The sequence below is a fragment of the Neovison vison genome, chromosome 1 (genome assembly GCF_020171115.1).
Source record: "Neovison vison isolate M4711 chromosome 1, ASM_NN_V1, whole genome shotgun sequence".
NCBI classification, from domain to species: domain Eukaryota; kingdom Metazoa; phylum Chordata; class Mammalia; order Carnivora; family Mustelidae; genus Neogale; species Neogale vison.
Genome location: NC_058091.1, coordinates 146,986,845 through 147,010,854, shown reverse-complemented (window position 1 = coordinate 147,010,854; position 24,010 = coordinate 146,986,845). Strand labels below are relative to the sequence as shown.

Genomic DNA, 24,010 nt, shown 5'->3' with positions numbered 1-24,010 from the left:
GGCTACTTCTGCTGTCACCCTTCTCCTACACTCTGGCTGGGTGCCCAAGGAGGCTATGCCAATACCAAAAAACTCCAGACAGCACGGCTGGAGTCTGGTTCAGTCGTCCTCTGTCCTGAACTTACCACTCCGCTTTCCCAGAGCAGTGAATGGGATTCCAGACTTATGTTTACATGGGGTCCTTATGTGAGACCAGGAACGTCTGGCCTTTGAAGGGAGGGCTGGCCCATGACCCACCTATAAAATTTTATGAAAACTTTGTGTATTGTGCCTTTGGTGGGGGGGACTTTTATTATCTTTACAAAGGGATCTGTCACCCCCAGAAGACTGAAAACAACTGCTGTTCATTTGGCCAGATGAGCCCGTTCTTCAGGGTTCCAGGCAAGACCTGACCTCTGTCTTTCAAAGAGAAGTGTGTGCATCATGGAACCCCCACGATGGTGTGTCTAGGTTTGCAACACTATTCCCAGGCCACTCACCTTGCCAAGTCATTCAGATCCAACCGGCCATCCTTATTTTTGTCAAAGATCTTCATCTGGAATGCAGAAGAGGACATGATTGCAAGAAGTACTTGTAGCAGGAATTCACTCTGAAAGTTACTGGAGCACTTTGCCGTTTTGCCCTTATGATTCCACAGTTGTCTAAACTGCCTGAGGCTGACTCATGTCACAGAATGCTCCCTACCGAGCACAGGAGAAATATCGCTTTTCCATTGAAGGCCAAAGTCGTTGAGGAGAATGGGGCAGAGGGGAAAATGTACATCTCTAGGCTACAAGGATTATAGGAAGGAAGAGAGGGACAGGAAGAAACAGGAGGCTCCAGTGGGTGGGTGTCTGAGCTCAGTCTGCTGGAAAGGAGATTCCTGAGGGAGGGGGGCAGCAGCTGAGGAAGGACTTGCTGTGGCTCAGCCGCTCGCACCCCCACAAGACACTTTGAGCACCCAAGGGTTTGGGTGCTGGGTTGAGAGCCTGTGGAATTTCCATGTGTCTGGCTGTGATGGGATGAGGTGATGCCAGAACAGAGGGCTGGGGTGGACCCCTGAGCCATAGGCTGCAAAGAGGATGCATCATAGGAGACACTTAGCATGTCTGATTCCGTGTCGCCTCTTTCCCTTGCTGCTGTGACTTGGGGCTGATAGACATCTGTGGAGCCCTGCACATAGGTGTGCTGCAGCTGAGACATGCAAAACCCACTCTTTCCCCAATACCCACTTCACCCAAAAAGAAAAGGAAGCATGTGTAGAAAGAACAATGCTATGTTTAAGGTTTACAAGGATGCCATGACTGGATTCCTACACCCAGAGATGAAGTAACCAAGGACAGAAAAGTTTCATAACCTTCCCTGGACCCTGTGGGCTCCTGAATGTCTACAGACATCAGTCACCTCTTGATTCCAGCCTCCTCCTAAAATAAAAGAAGCTCACATTTCATGCTGAAGAAAGATGCTCTTGGGGACAACAGTCTACTATCTCCTTGGTCTGCTGGCTTTCTAAATAAAGTTGCTTTCCTTCCCCCAGCAACCTGCCTCCCAATTTACTAGTCTGTTGTGTGGCAAGAATATCTGGACTCTGCTAGAGATGTGGCAGAGAATTCGTGGCCTGCATCTAACAAGAGGTAAAGGATGGCTGCTGGATTAGCCTATACTTCCCAGTGGGCTAGCCAAAGCTAGGAGCATGGGTTATGAGCTCACCGCAGACTTCAGCTGTGAATACCAGCAAGGCAGCCACTGAGTGGCCAAGAGGCACCAGCCTGTAGACTAGATGTGTCAGACCTTTGTGCCCAGAGACCTCAGCTTCCCACCTCCACCATTAAGGCCCAAAGTCACTTTTCTCTCATTGATGCCATTTTTTGTTTAAAGATTTTATTTATTTGAGAGAGAGTGCACAAGAGGTGGGGCAAGGGGTAGAGGGGCAGAGGGCCAGGAAGAAGCAGACTCCCCACTGAATGGGGAGCCCTATTCGGGGCTCAATCCCAGGACCCTAGGATCATGACCTGAGTTGAAGGCAGACACTTAACTGACTGAGCCACCCAGGTGCCCCTCCTTGATGCCATTTTTGCAGAGCAGTCTGGGTTGGATGAAGATGACTGAGAAATCTGAGGCCAAGCTCCTCCTTTCAGAAAGACTTAGCACTATCTAAAGAGACTATTTAAATTATTAGATAAGAGAAGGCTTTGAACAAGATAAGATTAAAGGTTAAAAATCAGGAAAACCAGGTTAGTTTAGGCAAGATGGAAGAGAGACAAATGTGGCGTATTTGAGTCATATTGTGAATGAATTTTGTGACTTCACAACATTTCAGTGCAGCAGAGTATCTCTAAACATATTTGTAGGAAGAGGTTGTATGGGGAAAAGAGAGAATGAGAAAAACTGAGATCATATCTAACAGTTTTTTGCATTAAAAAAACAGATCTGTCCATCCTTCCTCACTCCTTAAATCATTTCTTTTTAATATTGGAAATGAATTTGAAAGTCCATTCCCCCAAAACTTTAGCATCAAAAATATGTATTACAGAATCCATTAAAATGCAGGTTATATTTTTACACACTTGGATGTATTACACATCCAGTCATGCCCCTTAGACATAAATTCTGTATCCAGTAAAAATCTGAGAGCAGCACTCTTTGCGGGAGGCTGAGCCATGAGTTATTCCCCATGACACCGTCATTATAAAAGGTCTATTTTAATAGAGAGCTCAATGATCTTGAGCTTTAAGCAAGTAGTAACTCATCTCGAAAGATATAGGCCCATCTGCACTGCTGTGCAGATTACTCAAAGGGAAAAATGCCCTTTGCTCAAAATTGGCTTGAGGAAGAACTGAGCACCAATGTGGTAAATCATGCTTCTTCCCATCAGAAAGTGGGCTACACAGTTCACTTAAGAAGTTCAGTGAAGAGTCAGAGCTGTGAATTTGAGGTTCATCACCATTAGCTGGTATTTCAAGTCATGAGGCCGGTGGGGTCACCAGCACAGGAGGGAAGAGCTCTCGACACAGAACCCAGGCATGTTTCCCATCAGCCTGGATCCGAGAGCTGAGTGCCTCCATCTATGGAAGAAAGCTGCAATCCAGCAACTTCCATCCAGGCCTGAACATCAAGGACAGTGACCAGTGGAGAGGATAGGACAAGCTTAACATCACATGTCTCTCTGTCTGCCGTGGTCTCAGATTTTAATTTGCACATTTACAAGAGTTAAAGTTCCATGCTCTAATTAGCATGGTGTGTGAACTTAACATCTCCCCACATGCATTAGCTTACATTTTTAAAAGTTCAATACTACCTGATAATATTCTATTCGGACAGCTAATCCTCCCCCTACCCCACTCTCAATGAGATGTCATAATTGGATTTTGTTCATAGGCTGTTTCCTTCCTTGTCCACAACATTAATCAGGAGTTAGGAGAAGGTCAGGTCTGCAGACCTCGACTTTGTGCTTAGGCCTGGGTGCTCTGCTGTGACTCATTCATTGTTCAGGCTGCAGACCACTTTCAAACGTGCCAGTCGTCTGGGTCTATTTGAATTTATTTAGCAGGCTACATTTCTTAAATAAAGCATTTGATGCCAAACCTTTGAACCAGATCTGTAATGCAGTGTTGACCTCACTGTGCCCATTGCTCAAAAAAAGCCATTAAAGCAGCAGCAGATTTCACACTTGGTGTATCACTTAGTTAGACTAAGGTTCTAAAATCTCTTCGGAGAATATTGAGTTTCTGAAAGTTCATTCACCCACAAGTCGCTATGGGCGCCTGGGTGGCTCAGTGGGTTAAGCTGCTGCCTTCGGCTCAGGTCATGATCTCAGGGTCCTGGGATCGAGGCCGCATCGGGCTCTCTGCTCAGCGGGGAGCCTGCTTCCTCCTCTCTCTCTGCCTGCCTCTCTGCCTGCTTGTGATCTCTCTCTGTCAAATAAATAAAAATAAAAATCTAAAAAAAAAAAAAGTCTTTAAAAAACAAACAAACAAACTATAGTCCAGGTCCGAAACATGTTCTCTGGAAAAGTATATATAAGCCGCCTCTGAATTTAAGGAAGTCAACTGAAATAGATGGGCCATAATCTCATTAAAGTCATCTCATCTTCTGGTTAGACTAGGTCTCAGGGTGGAAACTCCCCTACTGGCTGGATTCCTCAACACTCGCTGATCACCTCAAGGCATAAAGAACCTGTGAGGGGCCACTTGGATTTGACTGATTGCTAGCCTATCCCCACACGACAGTTTGGAACAAAATGAGTGCTACGGGCAGCCGCAGAAGCAGAAGAGCCGCAGGTTTTGGACAACAAAACAGACAAAGAATAACAGGACAGTCTTGGTTCATGAACGGTTCTTAACGCAGACACTCTAAAGCTGTGTGAGACCACTGGGGTCCCCCTCAGCTACTTCACAGGATTCTAGGCTTCCAGATCTGAGCTGAGAGCCATCAAAAATTGTACATTGCCAGATCTTCTTCAGCCCAGGCCATGCCCATGGAAAGAGCTGCCAGCCCAGTATTTTTCAAGATTGAAACCTGAAGTCTTCGAAGAGAAGTGCTCTGGGCTACTAGGGTTGCCAGGCTGAGGCGAAATGTGCGGATTCTTTCCTGCTGAGTGTTATCTTTGTAAGCAGCCCAATGTCTCCTTGACACCCCTTCCTGTCCCTTATGATGGGCTGTTTGAATGAGATGCCCCTGGGGGGGCTCTCTACAGGCAAAAAGTTATCTTTTCTTCCCAGGCCCTTCTCCTCCCCAGGTGATGTTGTAGAATCCTTTCTCCTTCCCTTTTGTCTTCCATTTGTTTCCTATTTTGTGTTGAATAAGATGTCGGTTCTTAGGATGATTCATGAACAATCCACTTTCTTAGGTAATAAATTCTGGTGCAGCTTGAGAGCTTGAGCTCCGGTATCATCTCCTCTTGAAAAACATCACAAGAATCCGAAGTCCCCAACGCGGCCTGTCCTCGCCTGGCTCTTCACTCTCTTCAGGGGATCGTCATCGCTTCTTGATCTCTCAGCAGAGCTTTACTTTTCCCTTTTGGAAGTTTTCTTTCTAATGACTCAGTATTTCAGCTCTCAGACATGAGTATTGTGGTGGAAAAGGCAAGCTTTGGAGATAGATTTGAGTATGCATTTCCACTCCATCCTTACTATATTTGACCCGTGAAAGTCTGCTATTCTCAGTTTCTTTCATTTATAGAATGAGGGCTAAAAAAAACCCTTATTTTTATGAGGTTGTTGAGAGAATCAAATGTTTGAAAAGTGCTTTGCACAATGATTACGAGTCAAGTACCCAGGACTGGAATAAAGGCTAGTTGTGTTGCCATGAAAACATCACGTGTCCTCAGGGGAGAAGGCATCTTGAAACAACGCAACTTGGACTCTGTCCATCTACCTACCTTCTGCCTTTGCAGAAGCTCTAGAATTGTGGCTTCCTTGTGATCTGCCTGATTTTTGAAAAGTCAGGCAAACTGGATCTCAAGATGAGATCACTGTATTTAGGGACGGAAGGCCAAACTGAGCTCAACTTGTCGGTGGATGGTCTATGACAATGACCGGCACAGTGGGGATGAATGAACTGGAGCGACCAGAGTGAATTTTTGCTTTTTCCCTCCTTTACAAAATTGTCCCTAATTGGAAAACTCCATACGGTCAGGGACCATATCTGCCTTGGTGAGTTCTCCCTAAATATTTGTTGAATGAATGAACTCACATCTTTGAGTGAACTAGTTTACTAGATCATAGTCAGACCTGGAAGAAAAAAGCATGAAGGGAGTGAGGGTTTTGGTGTGGGAAGATATGCTGGGTCACTTTGAGAACCTACTCCTTAGCCTACTAAAGCACGTCTGACTCAACTTCAGGAACATAGTGATATGGATTCTGAATCCACAGGGACATATCACAGGCCTGTCCTGCTGGGATTGTCTCTTCATATTTGCTCTGTTCTGCCTCTTCCACATCCTCTGGCTCTTGTCCCCACTCTTGGTACCTGGTTTCTTGCCCCTCGTCCCTCTGGTCATCAGCGTGGGGCTCCAGCCACCCTGTCTGGGTCTGCCCCTGGGTTCAGCACCGCTCAGACCCTGCCTGGTGGGGACCAGTCTGGATGACTGTCTACACGGGGTGAAGGACCCCAGTGGGAGCCATAAAGGATCAGGCTCGGCACTTCCAAGCACTTCTTCTGGCTCTGCCTGGAGGGTTTGGTTTAAAAAGAGGGAAAAAAAGAATTTCAGAGCACCAAGCACAGCTTGAGGGAGCTTGGACATGTGCAATCCATGACCTACGAGGCACCCCAAGGGGGAGCGGGAGCCGTCATGGGGGTGGAAGGGCTCAAGGAACACAGGCAAGGGAGGTGGGAGGTCCCAAGGGCAAGCTTTGCTTTTGTCATCACGGCTTCTTATTTTAGCTGGCTACTAGTTAGCCTGCAGATTCAGTTCTGACAGTTGGCATTAAGTAGCCTATGTGTGCCTGGCCCCGAGGGAGGGCAGGGAACGCAGAGACGCGAGGAGATGTGACGCTGTCCTTGCGCAGGAAGAGTCACCAGCTGGGAAAGAACAAGATCTGTAAACAAGTAATGTCAGCGTTGTCCTTGACCCCAGCTGACTCGTCAGGAATCCTGCTAAATCCTAAGAAGCCCTACAGGGTCTGGCCTCTGTTTTCTCACCCACGCTCCCTCTGCCCCAGCCCCGCTGCTGTCTTCCAGTCCTTGAAGATCCCAGGCTCACTGCTGTCCCAGGGGCTCTGTGCCTGCTGCGCTCATGGGCCTGCCGCAGCCTCCTCTCCTCCCCAGGCCCTTGTCCTCGCTGCTCTGTTGGCGTGGCTAGCCTTCGCTCTGCTCTGCGTTTTCATTTTTCCATAATACTTGTTACCCTCTGTCATGCAATCTGATTTATTATTTATTATGTTTCTGGTTATTGCCAGACGTCTCCGCTTTGTCTGTTTTGCTCACTGCTGGGTCCCCGGCGACCAGAGGGGTGCCTGGGGCATAGCAGATCGTGGGTAGCTGTGGGATGGGCCGAACAGATGACTGTGAGGAGGACTCAGTGATAGGTACAAGGAAGTCTGGGTGCACAGAAGAGAGGCACTTGGTCGACTACAGAAGAAGGTTCTGGAAGGTTTTCTAAGGCAAGGTGACGTCTAACCGAACCTTGAAGGACAGGCAAGAACCAGGAGAAGAAAGAGAAGGAAAAAATAGTTGAGCCATGCTAAGAAGTGAGAAAAAGGGGCACCTGGATGGCTCAGTTGGTTAAGCATCTGCCTTCAGCTCGGTCATGATCCCAGGGTCCTGGGATTGAGTCCCGCATGGGGCTCCTTGCTCAGCAAGAAGTCTGCTTCTCTTTCCCTCTTTCCCTCACCCTGCTTGTGCGCTCACTCTGTCTCTCTCATCTTAAAAAAGAAAGAAAGAAAGAAAGAGGCGGTTTAGCCTTACACTTGGAGCCTGAGGGAAGCCCCTCAGAATCAAAGGTAACCAAACAAACACTAGAAGCGCTGGAGATCCTGAGTGAGAGCATTGCATTGTGCGGCGCATGCTTTTTAAGTGAATCAAATCGAGGTAACAACAGTCAGGGCTGACGCGGTGTGAACCTAAGCCTGGAAAAGTGCTCAGCTCGAAACAGGATCTGCTTGTCTTTCTCTGTCCCAGGCAGTTACAGGGACATCGCTCATTTCATAGTCCTTATTCTGCGGGCGGGTTTCACTGGAAATCGGGTGGGAAGAAACCCAGAGATCTCCCTGTACTGGGAAACTGCTTCCTGCTTCGAGGGGACGTCCCACGTCACCCTGCAGGGCTGACTATATATTTACTTGGGATCTCAAGCACCCCGCTGCCTGTTCTCAAAACAGATCAACAGAGCAAGACACCAGATTATTTCCTTCATTGAGATCCTGGCCTGGGGTTGGATTCTGTCCTTGGAATGGGCTTAGCTTCTTTCTGGGCCATTTACAAGTCTTCATGGTTAAGAGCATCTTCCTCCCACCCAGGGCAGGCGCCTGTGACTGGGGCAGCATTTGGGGACTTAGAGTGCAGAGTGAGTGGCAGGAGGGGCCGGGCTGAAAACCAAGGGGGCTTGGCTTCCAGTTTAACTGGGGCCTCTGGTCCAGTAACTTAACTTCTCCCAGTTACCCGATCTGGGAAGTGCATTTGAGAATTCGACATGGTGGGGCACCAGGGTGGCTCGGTCGGTTAAGCATGTCTACCTTTGGTTTAGGTCATGATCTCAGAGACCTGGGATCGAACCGCCAGGTCGGGCTCCCTTCTCGGCAGGAAGTCTGCTCCTCCCTCTCCTGCCTCTGTTCCTCCCCCTGACTTGTTCTCTCTCTCTGTCTCTCCAGTAAATAAATAAAATCTTTAAAAAAAAAAATTCAACAAGGTGGTGACTGTCACTACCCTTTCTAAGGCTTCAGGATAAGACATATAACATAAACAATGCCAACCCTGCCGAGAAGTCACAGAGATAACACCCAATTTGGAAACATCACTTAAGTGGCTCCCATTTTATGGGAATTCATGACCTCTTCCCAGTGGTGCATGTTCCCGACTGTGCTCCAGGAATTTGAGTAACATCAATCTGGTCAAGAACACCTCATACGATAGATGTAACAATCCTACAAGCCGTCAAGCCTTCACCAGCCATCTCCTTGCTTATTGACTGAGAAACCACCTACGGAGTTCGATTGGAAAGGAGCACGAGTCTGGGGCCGGGAGGGGGCTCAGAGGAGATGGAAGGCAGGGGAGCCAGGCTGCTGATGCATGGCAGGGGAGATGTTCGGGGAACGAGTCGGAACAGAAGGTGAGGAGGGGGTTGCCAGAAACAGCTGCTCCCAAACCACCGTTTTCCAAGGAGTTTTGACACCAAAATAATCTCGGTCATTCAGCACGTGAATGCCACAAGGGACAAGTAAAGTAATGACAACAAGGACCATAGCAAGCCTGAAAATGAGAGTTAACACGTCTCATGACCCAGACGCCTGCCCAGTACTTCTGTTGCCCTCACAGTAATTCGGTCCTATTAACCCCCCATTTTATGGATGAAGTAAGTAAAAGGAGAGGCTTGACAATCTCCCAAGGTCATAGCTAAGACGTGGCAGAACGGGGACACACCTGTCCCGCCCAGCTGGCTCTCAGCTCTCTAAGTGGCTTCCATGTGTTTGGTCCTAGTTGTCTAGGTTTCTGATTGTCCATGTTTACCCATTTCCATGTGACTTCCGGTAGGATTGAGCTCATTGGCCTGGTGCCTAGTAACCCAATGTTGACTCTACTTCTCTGGTCTCCCCAAGGACAGGTGAACTGCTTTCCATCTCCAGTACATGCAGCCCCAACCTCAGAGAGGGCCTAACGAGGCTCAATGTTAGCCCATTTTGGAGAGTTGACTTTTCCTCTTGCATTCACTTAGTCCACACATGCTCACTGGGGCACTTACTCTGCGCTTCTGTTTCTGGGCCCTGGAGAGGCGGGGGGCGGAGGGGTGGTTAACCCCCTTGTGGAGATCCCATCGCTCAGTTACTTACCATGGTGCCAGTATATTCTTCCAGCTTAGCCTCCGAAATGGCCTTTTTGTGGTGGAGGAAGAGGTCTCGGAGGAAGTTCTGTGGCATCAAGAGAAGAACCACATGTTAAACGGAGAGCAGATAAACCGCCAAGATCTCGGGAGGACTTACATCAAGGATGGTGGCTCATTTTGGTTTTTTAATGGAGAAAATAAAATGCTTTTAGCAAGCAATAAATCCAAGAATGGGGAGGGATGTCCCTGTTTAAAGGATGTTCTTAGAACCCAGAGAATAGCTCCAGGCGTGGAAAAAGTGTCAAAACTCCTCAATGATGTGTCTTCTCTAGAGAAACCGGTATCACTTGTACTTTCTAAAGCTTTTAAACACAAATACTGTTTTTTAAAGTCACACATTCAAATCCAAGTTTCTTGGGCTCACAGAAATGGAATTCATGATCCGCGTGCATCCAATTCCCAGGGGCGAGCGGGCATCCCGCCCCCCGGTGAGAGACCCGCCCGGGGACACTTACGCGCAGCTCAGCCACTGATATAAACCCGCTGCTGTCAGCGTCATATTTGCGCCAAATCTGAAATACACAAAAGCCAGGCATCTGTCTACGAACCAGCGGCCGCGTAAACAAGCACGCAGCCAGAGGTCACGGAGGACGGATGCCGACATTTGTCCCGGGTCCGTGTGCTGACGCAGAGAACGTAGCCTGCAGCTGTATCAGGAAATTGCACACAAAGCCGGCAGGAGGCAAAGCCCGGGGCCCATGCAAAGTTGGGGAGCATCAGGTGGAGGCACCTGCATCAAACTATAACCCTTAGTGAAAGGGTGAACCCCTTCAAAATAAACTGTGCTGCCCGCAGACCCTCAGGGATCCTCCCTGTGTGGCCTTGGCTCTGGATAAAGGGAAGAAAACATCTCAGGTAGTTCCCAGTGATGAGACAAGCCTCTCCTTGGCTTTAGGGTGTAAGGGCAGCCTTCATCTGGCTAAAGATACGCTCACAAAACTGGACAACTGAACACTGCTATAGACACGCTGAACTGCTTTCCCTCATAAGCGGTGTGATTTGGATCACCTCGGATTATCCCATGCTTAAGCCTCACGGGTTGGCTATTTCTCGAACTCTTGTACAGAATCAGAAAGTAGGGGTGTCTGGGCGGCTCAGCCGGGTAAGCACCCGACTTGTGGTCTCAGCTCAGGTTTTGATCTCAGGGTTGTGAGCTCAAGCCCTGCTTGGGGTTCCAGGCTGGGTGCAGAGTCTACATGAAAAAGAAGAAAAGGAAAGGAACAGAAGAAGTAACACTGTTATTTGTTTTTGTTTTTAATTAATTAACTTTTTATTTGACAGAGAGCAAGACCCAGAGAAAAAGAGAGAAAACACAAGCAGGGGGGGCCGCAGAGGGAGAGGGAGAAGCAGGCTCCACGTTGAGCAGTAGCCCAATATAGGGTTTGATCCCAGGACCCCAGGATCATGACCTGAGCCAAAGGCAGATGCTTAACTGACTGAGCCTCCCAAGTGCCCTTAAGTCCTTTTCTTTTCTTTTTTTTTTTTTTAAGTTCTTTTCTTTTTTTAACTGACAGATCGTCTGTAGCTATATAATGGGTTAGCTGAGTCACTCACTGCAGGGACCTTAATTCTAGACCCCAGTCAGCCTGAGCCCCTGCAGGGCTAGTGGGGGTACTGATGGGCCATGAGAAGACTGAGAAACTTCATGCCCTATGGCCCCTGAACTCAGCCAGACTTACAAAGTCAACAAATGAAATATAAATTACATTCAAACTTTTATGGTGTGAATATACCAAAGCTAACAATGAGAATTTTAAATAATCAAACCATTTTTCATGCTTTTCTTATGCTATTCTCCAAAAATTTTCTGTCTACATTATCTTATAATTTTACTACAACTGAGCCAGCCATTGGAGGCCCAAAGTTTTCTATGTGATTAATGTGCTCACCTATCTATCTATTTTTATTATTTATTTTTTTTTAATTTTTAATTTTTTTTTTTTTTAAGATTTTATCTATTAGAGAGAGACACAAGAGAGAAAGGGAACTCAAGCAGGGGGAGTGGAAGAGGGAGAAGCAGGCTTCCTGCTGAGCAGAGAGCCCGAAGCAGGGTTTGAACCCAGGACCCTGAGATCATGACCTGAGCTGAAAGCTGATGCTTAATGTCTGAGCCACCCAGGTCCCCCTTCCTACTTTAAAGAATGAAAGAAAAATAAGAGATTTCCAGGCAAATAAAGTTTTACCAATAAAATTTAGTGAAGGATAAACACTAGGAAGGAGGAAAATAAAGAGACTCTTAGTCACAAAAAGCAATGGTTCACAAAGATGATGGGTAACAAATCTTGACTGCATAAAATTTGTAAGGTTAAAGAAAACAAGACAGAACTCATATCCTGGGCAGTCACCACACATGAGCTGGGTACCCTATGTTAGGATTAAAGTGTTTTAAGGTCCGGTGGCCTAGGGGGAACGTAAAGACATTAACTTAGAATTTTTAAAAATATATAGGATAATAGTAGGTTATAACAAATTTAACTTAAAGAAAAGAAATCAGGAATCTGAAGAGATATGTATTTTTTTTTTTAATTGGGTAGAGAAAGGGAAGGCTCTTTGTTACGGAAGCCACTAACCAACTTAAAGGGAGGGGGTAAATGGAATAAGTTAAAAAAAAAAAAAAAAAGAAAAAGCAAAAAGATAGGAAAGCTCCATAGTGCTCTTTGCTTTTTCCCATTCCTCAGAGTTATTCAGTATTAAGCAAGGCCTAACATTTTAATACTGTGTTTCTGATTATAAGAGTAAATCATATTCACTGTACAAAATTAATGAGCTACAAAAAGGAGAAAACTACACTTTTCAGGTATACCTTTGTTTCCTTTCCTCATATTTCTGTTACATGACAAGACTAACTTGGAAGTCATATTGTCTATACACATGGGCAATCTGTTTATTATTTTCATTTAAAACTTTCTGAGAGCATTTTTGAGCACCATTCAAATCATTGTGAAAATGTCACTTAAAGTGATTTATAAATAATTATGATCTGTGCACAGTTGGAAAATATTAAAGTACAAAAAATATGAAAACCATCTGAAATCTTACCACTTAAAAGCAATTAGCATTTATCTTATGTGTATCTATCTACAGTTTAATTTACATAGGTGTTAGGGTGAACCATTTTTTAAATAATGTTAATGCATGCACAGTTTTGCTTCTTAACAATATAACACATTTCCTTCAATTACAAACATTTCTGATTATAACTTAAGATAGATGCCTGGAGCAGTAGACTTATTAAGTCCAAGGGTAACGATATTTTTAACTTTGAATAATGACATTTTAAAGGATTCTGATTATATTTTTGCAAAATCGCTCTCCATAAAATTGTTGCAGTGTGCATGCCTAACAACAGATCATGAGCGTCAATATCAGGGCTTTCTGGCTGGCACCATGTATTTTGTTGATCCTCTTAAAATCTTTACCACTTGGATTGGCAAAAATCAGTTGTTATAAATTGGCACTTCTTATCTACCAGCCAACTTTTATTGTCCATTCAGATCATTCAGATCTCTCCCGTGAATAGTCTATGCTCGTGCTTGCTCAATTTTATGACTTCCACTCGGCCGGAAGTAACTACAGTCGTGTAAAAGGGTGCTAACCTATTATCTCCTAAATGGGGTCTTGGTAACTATTTCAAGAACCGCCTGGGATGCAGTAGCTGTCTTGAGTCTGCTCTAAATTTCCTGGTCTTTGTCCAAAGGACAGTAACATCCGGAGGCCGAAAGAGGAGCTAAGAGGAGGCACTGACGGCCTTCAACGTTCTCTCGAGCACAGCGACTGCAAACAGAAGGTCTGCTGGCTGGATGGACACGCTAGGGAGTTACGTTTTCATGGTATTATACCTTTGAAACCAGAATTAGTGGCCAACATATAAAAACAAGTAGGCTAGATGTCCAGATAGCATGCTTAGAAGCCAGCAATCCTCTGGAGCTCCCCAGGGTTCTCTGCTTTGAATGGGACACCTGCTCTCCGGGCTCCGGAGTTCCTAGCTGACCCCTGTCATATTCCTCCATGTCAGCCTGCCTGCCTGTTTTCTGGGCTTCCTCTAGCTCAGGCTGAAGGACTCTGTTGGCTTGGGAGCAGCCTAAGGCAGCGCCCAGAGCGCACGGGGGTTTGGGACCCAAGTTCTGGTTCATCACCAAGGGCTTCTTTGCTTGGTCTTACCCTCTGAGGATTTGGGGACTGGACAGGATTGCTGGCCTCCCTCATGGGTAGTTGGGATCCTGAGCTTTTCTCAGTCCTCATCCTCTGCAGAGACACAGCCAAACACTTACCTGCATAAACTCCACACTGCTGTCCAAGGGGTTTTCCTGACGAAAGAGCAGCAGGAAGTTTTCATCTTCAGACAAGAACATGTTGGCAAGCTGAGAGGAAGCAGAGAGAAACAGCCATCAGCCACACCGGCCACTGCTCCCTGGGCAAAAGACACAGTGGGACATACTACAAGGGGAAGAGGGCTTGGATTTCCCAGGACCGAGAGCTCCGATTACAGTTCTGGGTCCCTGACTGCAGTTTTGGATTCCCTGATGCTTTCAAACACTGCTCTGTTACTAGGTAGGAAGCATGGCGGGTGTCTGCCTCCCACAAGCTTACGATCCAAAATCATAATCCTAATTTTATTTTTTTTTAAAGAGTTTTATTTATTTGAGAGAGCACAGAAGGAGAGGGAGAGGGAGAAGCAGGTTCCCCACTGAGCAGGGAGCCCGATGCAGGACTCGATCCTAGGGACCTTGTGTCATGACCTGAGCCGAAGGCAGATGCTGTACAAACTGAGCCAGCCAGGCGCCCCATAATCCTAATAGTAATCATAAATCTGTCAGTGCTTAATATGTTCCAGACACTATTTTAAGACTCTCCCATATTAAAATAATTTAACTCCATTATATAATGGGAAATTAAAAGAGCGAATAATTCTTTTTTTTTAAAGATTTTATTTGTTTATTTGACAGACAGAGATTACAAGTAGACAGAGAGGCAGGCAGAGAGAGAGAGAGGGAAGCAGGCTCCCTGCTGAGCAGAGAGCCGGATGCGGGACTCGATCCCAGGACCCTGGGATCAAAAAGAGTGAATAATTCTTATATGTGCCAAGAACTGTTCTAAATTCTTACGTATGCTTACTCACTCCATCCTAGCCCCAACCCAGAAAGTACGCAACACACTCCCATTCTCATTTTTTCGTCAAAGAAACTGGAACTTGGGCACCTGGGTGGTTCAGTGGATTGGGCCTCTGCCTTTGGCTCAGGTCGTGCGTGATCTCAGGGTCCTGGGATCGAGCCCCGCATCGAGCTTTCTGCTCAGCAGGGAGCCTGCTTTCCTCTCTCTCTCTCTGCCTGCCTCTCTGCCTACTTGTGATCTTTCTCTGTCAAATAAATTAATAAAATCTTTTTTTAAAAAAAAGAAACTAGAATTCGCGTTAGTTATGTGGCAAGTGGTGGCACCCGGACTAGGGCCATCCTTTCCAGCTTCACGCCGTGCTGGGGAGATGGCGTCCGCGCGGTCTCTCCACACCACGGGCACAGACAGGAGTGCCTGCTGTCAGGTCCTGAGTGTCGGCTATTTTTCTTCTTCTTCATTATCAGTGTCTCTGTGATCTTCCAGAGCTGGTCTGGGTGGGATCCATTACGCCTTCCCTCCTCCTATGTGAGCACCAGTTCTACTGATTTAGGTCACTTCTCTCATGAGTAACGGTGACATTTTCTTCCCATGATGGATGACTATAATTCTTACTTCAGCGCATGGCTGTGTTTGGCTGGGCTCATCCCATGATACGGTACGGCCGTGTTGCTGGCTTGCGTTGTCCCCCAGAAACAGTAGCTACTCCTTCTATCTCCGCGCTCAACGCCACGGTGGAGTCCACGCAGAGGCTGCTGGGGGTGGGGAGGCATGTTGAGCCCACACGCCCATTCACTCCTCTAGCTGGGTGTGGGTCTGCTCAAGGACACACCGTGTGAACGACAGCAATCATATTTTAATATCATGTATCGAGTAGCTATGACGTGGCAGGCACTGGCGACGTACTTTTCATTTATGCTACATTAAAGTCTCACACCAGTCCCCCTGGTGTGATTACCCCCTTTTACTCATGGGATCAGGACAGCGCAGTGTGTGTCCGGGACAGGCTTTAGAGTGGATCCTAATTCCTGCTCCATTGTTCGCCTTTGATTTGGTCTGGCACAAGTTAATTGATCCCTCTGTGCCTCAGTTTCCTCACTTGTAAAATGGGGATAATAATGTTTATATCCTGATGCTAATGTGAAGGCTAAAAGTAAAGTGAGTCACTACTTACAGGCAAAATTCCTTCAATAAATGCTAATGCCGCGTTGATGAAGACCATGAACCAGAGGCTCGGGGAGAAGTAACTTGGCCAAGGTCTCACATTCACCGTGTGGACTTGGCACTGCCCCAGCCCCATCCTCCACATCCTGCCTCCCCCCCGCCACCCCTGTCTGGGCTCCAAGGTCCACTGGAATCAGCATCTGCTCTTCAGAACTACGTGCTTTTTCCCATGGGGTAGGACAAGCCAAAAACCAAATGAAAATGTGATTCACAGATCCCCAGGCTTTAGAACCCAGTCTGTCTTCAGCTTTAATTGGGGGAGCCCGGGGCAAATCAAATGCACAGATAATCCCGCAGCCTGGCTTGGGCTGTCCGTGACGAAGTCTGCCCCACCTTAGTTGTGCTAGAATACCTAATATGTGTCCGGGTGGGCTGATTTTCAGGTCTTAACGACCTGTGACTAGAGTGAGATAGGCCATGGTCCAGCAGGAGGAGGTGGGGGAGACTTGTACTCCTTAAGCGCACAGACTCCAGAGGATTTAAGGGGCCTGGGACGGGTGTAACCAGATCCCATCAGCTTGTCTACAGACGACACCTCCGCTGTGCATCTGCGGGACTCCGTGATGGGATGGTTGGCACGGGTGTCCAAGCCGTTGCCGGGTTTCTAAGTGCTTCGTGAAGCTCTGCCTGTTGTTAGTGAGATAACACCGTCATTTTCAGCCATTTCCCGTGTTTCATATCTTCTCCCTAAGCCCACACACATATACTGGGCACCGTTAATGTTCGGCTGTGCTCCGGGGGCTGGAGAACGCAGCGGTGAACGCACAGTCATGAGACCTGTGTTTCTAGCTTGAGGCTTGCGTTTACTTGCTCCGGTTATCTACCATCGCTGGCGACATGAACAATTTTTGCCTTGGAGTGAAAATTTAGGAAATGCTAGGGTTCTGAGAGGGCTGCTTCCTTTCGGGCAAACATGTCTACTTTTCATAAGGATACAATTATCTTGCCCTAGTGTCATAATTTTCTGAAAAGAAAGGTACTATGTGGGCTGGGCTGAAGGATGGCTGCTGTCCGTTTTGTTTCAAATGATCTCTGGGGTTAGATCTCCCCAACCTCCGCTGGGAGCTGATGCAGGAGTTTCAACTCATTTTTTTTTTTCATTTATTTATTTTCAGCATCAACTCATTTCTTGTTAGTCAGTTTTTCCTTATGCCCAGGCTGGATCTGAACAGCACATAGCAAAGGGACCCATTGGATCGAGTAACTGCAAGACCTCCAGCATATGAACTCCCCAGTTACAATAACTACAGATACTGCTTGACCTAAAGAAAATGATACGGGTTGTTAAGAAAATGGAAAAAGAGAGAAGATTACTTCAAAATGCTGGATAGGCCAGCAGCCTGGCAGACAGTTCTAGCTTCCCATTCAGATGTAAGATTTGTATTATTTTTGGGAGGAAAATGACAGCCCGAAAAGCCTCAGTGGAGAAAGGACAGTTGGGAAAGGTACCTCTTTCATCAGCACGCGCCCACCTCTGGAGACACCCTGCAGACCCGTGAACTGTTGCTTCATTCTCTGCACATTTTCTTCCATGCCCGCCTCCTACAATAGGCCAGACAGAGCCGCATTAAACCCATGGGGAAGGGCGCCTGGGTGGCTCAGTGGGTTAAAGCCTCTGCCTTCGGCTCAGGTCATGATCTCAGGGTCCTGGGATCGAGCCCCACCTCAGGCTCTCTGCTCAGCGGGAAGCCAGCTTCCCCCTCTCTCTCTGCCTCTCTGCCTACTTGTGGTCTCTGTCTGTCAAATAAATAAATAAAATCTTTAAAAAAAAAACCATGGGGATTCCAAAAATGTAGTCAGGATATCAAATATTCAGAGCATAGAGCCTGGTCATTACATTAGTCTAACCTGGAAAGCAGGTTATTTAGCCATTTAAAATGAGCCTACCCTGTTGAACAAGGGAGAACAGTGGTGGAGAGTTCTTGAGCAAAGCACCGCTGATCAGAATCCCAAGCAGGTAAGACCTACAGGCTAGTGAGCTCCTAAAACCTGAATGAAGGAAGAGAAGCCGAGAGACTAGGTTTTGAGGGGCTTCGGACTGACATAACCTGATCCCATGAGCTGATCTACAGACAACACCTCCATTAAGCTCATTCGCAGGACTCCTAAGTTCTCCCTCCAAGAGATCAGAGATTTTGTTCTGTTTCAAAGGGAAAAGCCCAACTCTTTTAGATCGCAAGTTTGCCGTCACTCATCCCTTCATCTTCTCCTTGAGCCCGCCGAGGGAAAAATAATTAGAAGGGGAAAAAGTAAGAAAGTAGTTATTGAATTACCAAGGAATAGAGAGAATGGAGAATGAATTCTGATGAAGGAACAGAGAGGTAGAAACGTCCCCCCTAGTGCCAGATCCCAGGACTCCAGACTGCAGCGGCCGCTAAATTCAGCCTCCCTGATATACTGTCCCTAATCCGATCCCCCATGACCCCTGCTAGCCAGGCTTCCTCCTGAGACACTGCACTACATATGGAGAGATCGGCGTTTCTAGTCTTGGCTCCTCGGATCCTGTGTGTGGGTGTGGGTGTCTGGGCTGTGTACGTGCACCATACAGAAAGAAAACGTGATGGAGGTTCCTCCACAAGGTGGGTTTTCACTTTGCATTTCAGGTTGGCTTTCTAGATTAGGATATCTGCAGGACAGCCGTCACTTCTGTGTCTCTGAGATACAGTATGAATACATGGTTCTTTATGGTGGGCTGGACCTTCCCAAAGGACCTTAGTGGACATAAGCCATGGGGGAAGATAACTAAGTTTCACAATTAATAAATGTTAAGCCAAAGAAGTTGAGGCCAGAGTCTAGTGCTACCTTAGCTTTAAGCCACAGAACCTTGACTTCATCCCGTAACCCCAAAGCTCATGGCCATCCCTTGGACCTAAAGCAACAGAGCCGAGGGACTGCCTCTGTTGTGTTTCCCATCTGCACCACCCTACCCCGCTTCCGTAAGACTCTGTCGTCTCTGAAGCATGGAAGGAGGCCCAGGCTGTGCTAGACTCTGACAGGAAAGATATGGACACAGCCCCAGGAAGTGAGGCTCTGCTCTTTACTTGCTCTCTCCAGACCTAGTTCAGAGGCCAGTTCTGAGCATTTGAAAAGAAAAGGTAGGAGCTAAGGGAGGGGTGAGGAACGGGAGCCGCAGCATGAATGGCTCATGGTTCCATTAAGTCTGTCCCCGCAGAGGCCCCGAGAAGCAGGGAGTCACACACAGATTGGTTGCTTTCCAAGGTTGACCAGCAGGTCGCTGTTGGTGACCCTGAAATTCCTTCCTCCGAGGCTTCTGTGACCTGCTTGCTAATCAGGGAGGAAAGGAGAGTTCTTCAGGCCTCTGAAGAACCGCTTGCTCCTCCTAAATCCCAGGCCCAATCCTGGAGGCCTCCCTGTGGCGTCTTCTCTACTCGCTGGGGCATCCCTGGTTAGAAGCAGGGATGGGGACTGTCACTCAGCTTGATGGACGTCCACTTGGAAGTCCTGCTCTCTGATTAAGGACATGCTTAGAGCCCACTCCTTTCTCTGCAGGGAGGAAACCCAGAACCAGGAATCAGGAATAGTTTCCTTAATCGTGGTTGTTCTGGGAGCATGGAGGGCCCAGCACAGGCTCCTAGAACCCCACTCCCCAGGGTCAGGTATCAGCATTTTGAAATGGAATAATGGCAGGTGATGACTTTTTGAGACAATGGCTTATACAAATGATCTGGCTCCAAAACTCTCTCCCCAGCCACATGCCGAGAACGGGTGGTTGGGTCTGCTGTCCAAGCCCAGCGAGACTGGCCTGATTCTATTAGAACCCTCCCACCATCCCCCATGATGGGCAGTCACTGTTCCTGGATGGACAGAGGGTGAGAGAGATACCAACGGACATACGGTGATTTAAAAATGCAAGATCCTAGGCAAACCCCAAAGGTACTGAAATTCCTTGGGGATGGGACACACAGGGGCACAGGACACTGGTGAGTCTCTTGTTGTCTCCTCTCCTGCAAGGACCATGCCCGCCCCTGTGTGGGAGGGCAAGTCGCCAGGCTGGCTCTGAGGGAGGGAAGAGATGGACTGCCCAGCAGCAAGCGAGGCACCTCTCTGCTCCATCACTAATGGCAACAATGCCGCTAACGTTAGCCAAAGCCCCGGAAGAAGATGCCCTCGGCTCAGAGCAGACCCTTGTGTCTTACCAGCCCCACCCCCACCTTACAACTGTAAATAAGACACTCCCAGCTTCCACACTGACAATAGCTTTTCTCCCTCTTTCCTGTAAATCACTAAGGCAAAGAACTTCTGGAAAGGTGTGAAGTTCTAAGTCTCTGGGAGTTTGGGGTTTTGGACCATCCAGTTTATCCCAAGACTTCAAATGGTTCTGCCTTCATCTATTTGTTTTCCTTAAACACACCTGTCATGCTTGACTAAAGGGCATCTGACTCATGGGTTCTGGAGTGCAGTGAGCCCTAGCATTTAGAGCAATAAGGAAGGGCAAGGCAGAGACAGAGAGACCAGAAGACAGAGACAGAGAGTGTTAAGGGAAAGAAGGAGAAAAGAAAAGAAACTGATAAAAGACAAGAAATGAGGGGCAAAAAAGAGATGAGATAGGTAAGAAAGAGAAAGGAGAAGAAAAGACAGGGAAAAGAGGGGCAAGCTTTGAGAGACGGACTGCAGATAGAAGGAGAAACAAGGAAACTTGGAGAGACCTGTCTGACAGACAGATGAGAGACAGAAAGGTCAGAGAGAAAGTCAAGAGATGATGGAAGATAGCGGCCAGGAATCAAAATGAGAAACAGAAATGGGCAGAAAAATGAGACACGCAGACATCAAATGAACAGTCAAGGCACAGAGAGAGAGAGAGAGAGAGAGATCTGTGTACATAGAGACAGAGGCAGGGAGAGACAAGGTCTGTGTGTCTGCTGGAGGCAGATGGCAGCCTCTTCTGTTCTCAGCTGGCTGCCCGCCCACACCCGGAAACACCCTCTCAAAGCATTCCTTGGTGGCACGGAGAGCCTCGTTCCCTCCATTGGGCTCCTACAGGACAGTACAAGGCACTTCATTCTTCTGTGTAAACAGTTCTCTGGCTGAGGATAAGTGATTTCCAGAATTCACTTTAAATGCTCCTGTTTCCAGAGCTAGTCCTCTTACCATGCATCCTCAGATGGAGTCTTTTTTTTTTAAAAGATTTTATTTATTTATTTGACAGATAGAGATCACAAGTAGGCAGAGAGGCAGACAGAAAGAGAGAGAGGGAAGCAGGCTCCCCGCTGAGCAGAGAGCCCGATGCAGGACTCGATCCCAGGACCCTGAGATCATGACCTGAGCCGAAGGCAGCGGCTTAATCCACTGAACCACCCAGGCGCCCCCTCAGATGGAGTCTTGACTAGGTTCTCCCATCCCCAGGCTGGGGTGTCTTTGTAGGAGTCTTTGCTTTGCTACGGGGATCCTCCAGAGTTAATCTCCATCTCTTGAGGCCGGATTTACCATCAGGGAAGGACATGGACACGATTGAATAGGTTTCCATTTATTATACCTGGGCTCTGGGTATATTGCTTATTTTCTGGTTTGTTATTCCCAAAGAAATCTATAACCTCTTCTAACGAAATTAATAACAGGAAATGATTTTAAATGTTCTGTTTGTTTGTAAGCTGCTATCAAAGGAGTATCAAATGCACTAAACACTCGGAACCTCGGAGCTCTTAACATCTCTTCCACCTTTTTGAACAGTGAGCTGCCTTATCTTCACGTCAAAACCCATTAGCAGAAACATAACCAAGGAGACGTTCAAAACAGAGTTGTTTGAATCTATAGTTAAGGTCTGTCGAGGGGATGACAGATGTTACACTAGAAGTCAATGGCCAGCATGTCTAACGCTACAGTCATCCCTTTTATGAAACCTGCCTCCGTCCCTCCATGTTGCTAAGAGATGGAGAAAAATTAACGCAAGCAAGGAAGAAAAGAGGTCAGATGGGATTAATAGGTGCAGATCAACATGAGACTTGGATGCTTCTCCTGTTTTGCTAAAGGCACATAAATTAATGCCTCGTGGCACAAGTACTTACCTCAGTACCCAGCGTTGTCAGCACGTGATGAAAGAAAGCATCGAGTTCCTCCTCGTCTATGTAACCTTTTTCTAAATGCAACAGGAGATGCATAAGTGATCGTCACTTACATAGAATGACATGTGACATTTACTATTTATCTCAATTGTTTTGGATCTCACAGCCTGTAAAATCCCCATGGATACTGTTCCTTACTCTTCCGATAACTCAGTGCTCACGTGCTAGGGTCTAACCTCTCAGAGACATGAATCATAAACATATGCTCAAGCGTAAATGCTCTGTGTTGGGTTTAAATGAATATTTGGGAAAGGAAAGCGACTAAATACATACATTTGAATCCACAGACAAACATGAGTTTTAGAAGAAAATCCAAGCCCAGGATTTGGAAGCTTCGAAAGATTTAACAGGTATAATTCTTAAATCTTACTTTTCAGGATCAAAACACAGTTTAGCTATTTTCTTTATGGTTGTTGGATTATTACTAAAGATACAGCACATTTTAAGTGGCTCCATTTTCTTTTCAAGTGTTTTTTTTGGGGGGTAGCATCTTTTTGAAAGTTGGTAAAATTCGTCCTCCCTTCCTTTGAAAAGCACCTTTAGGGAGGGCTTACTTCAGACAGCTGCCTGCCAGCCACAAGCCTCGAATATAGGTAGTGATCTGACATATCATCTTAGACACACACAGAGAGAGATTGGAAGGGGGACCAAGTCCTTCCCTCGACCCTGAACTTAAATACCAAACTCTAGATCTGTAGCTCCAGGACACCTAACATCTGTTTGGTTTGATATAAGCATTAACAGCGCCGGAAGACAACGTTCCCTGCGAGAAAAGACGGGAAGGGGAAACTCTAGATCCTTTCGGAGGGTCAGGGCTGGAGCCACGTATACACCTGAATGTGCTGGTGGCGTGTTCCACTTACCGTCCGCGTCAAAGCGCTGCCAGACCTGCCAGAAGCCCGCGGCGTCCAAGAGCCCCTGAGTCGCTTCGCGGGCGCTGTCCATGGTGTTGAGCGCGGAGTTTAGGCACCTGCCGGCAAGGAACACCTGGGAACTTTGGTAGCGGCTTCTGCCTGACTCCCTTGCCTGCTTCTTTGCTCTCTGGTTTGCTCTGAGCACCTTTCTGCGGGGACGGGGGAGAGGGCGGCTGGCGAGGCGGCGGGTGGCAGAGCCCTGGCGTCGCTACAGTCCCTAAGCGGAGACCAGAGACCGCGGAGCCCGCCCTCCTGCAGACTCGCTGGTCCCGCTCCGCCCCCCGCGCCCCACACCCCACCCTCCCGGCCGGGCGGGGTCGGGGGTGGTCCTCTGCCTCTGCGCTGTGGGGGAGTGGGGACAAAGGCTGGGGCCTCCATGGCTAACTGCATTTGCCCTTTAACTTGTTTGCCAAACTCAGAGAAAATGACCTCCCTTACCTTTTACTGAACACCCAACTTTCGCCCCTCTTGAGAGAACTCCCGCAATGAAAATGTTGGGAGAGGATTCCGTGTTAGAACCCTTTGGACCTGATGACTTAGAAATAGTGTGTGGGGTGGGTGGGGGTGGGATGGAGAGGGGTGATACTGGTAGTGGTAGGAGATTACAGTAAGCAAGGAGACGGTCAACAGCAATTACCTATCCCTGAGTATTAGGGCATGCTTATTGTTAAGCTATAATGCACCATAAGGACATGTAACTAAATGGGCATTTTGCAAGGAACTATGGTTTAATGCAGGGTACCAGAATGTTGAGGAAAGTCTAAACCATGCCATGCTCTGCCAGGAGAAGAGGGTCTGGGGGAGACACAGTGGCCAGCTGCAGAGTCCTTAGGTAGAAGACTTAAATTATTGTATTTGGCTTATAAGAGCCTCACCAAGCCCAAAGGACAAAAATCATTCGGAAGAACAAAGAATTCTGTCTAATGATCTTAACTGTCCAAAATTTGATTGGTTGCTTTGAGAAATAGGTAACTGATGAGCGTGGATGTCTTCTGACCGTGGGCTTAGAACCTTCTGCTGAGGAATCCATAGAAGGAGCTTGGGTATTAAAAGAATTTAATAAGATAAAGATTTTCTTTATGACAGTGACTCAGACATTAGCATTCAAATTTATTTTTAAAAAGCACATATAGGGGCGCCTGGGTGGTTCAGTTAAGGTTCTGACT

The 24,010-nt window shown here is 47.2% G+C and overlaps 1 protein-coding gene across 1 annotated transcript in view; it reads right to left on the bottom strand.

Moving 5' to 3' along the window:
- Positions 1-22,875, bottom strand: part of SCGN (secretagogin, EF-hand calcium binding protein) — a 37,038-nt gene extending 14,163 nt beyond the window's left edge. Inside the window, exons 1-7 of the mRNA XM_044238748.1 lie at positions 22,794-22,875; positions 21,874-21,944; positions 17,300-17,392; positions 13,789-13,878; positions 9,973-10,029; positions 9,465-9,542; positions 480-535 (exon numbers count right to left, since the gene is read on the bottom strand). Of these exons, the coding sequence (XP_044094683.1) occupies positions 480-535; positions 9,465-9,542; positions 9,973-10,029; positions 13,789-13,878; positions 17,300-17,392; positions 21,874-21,944; positions 22,794-22,875 (527 nt within the window). The remainder of the gene's footprint in view (positions 1-479; positions 536-9,464; positions 9,543-9,972; positions 10,030-13,788; positions 13,879-17,299; positions 17,393-21,873; positions 21,945-22,793) is intronic.
- Positions 22,876-24,010: the final 1,135 nt, after the last annotated feature.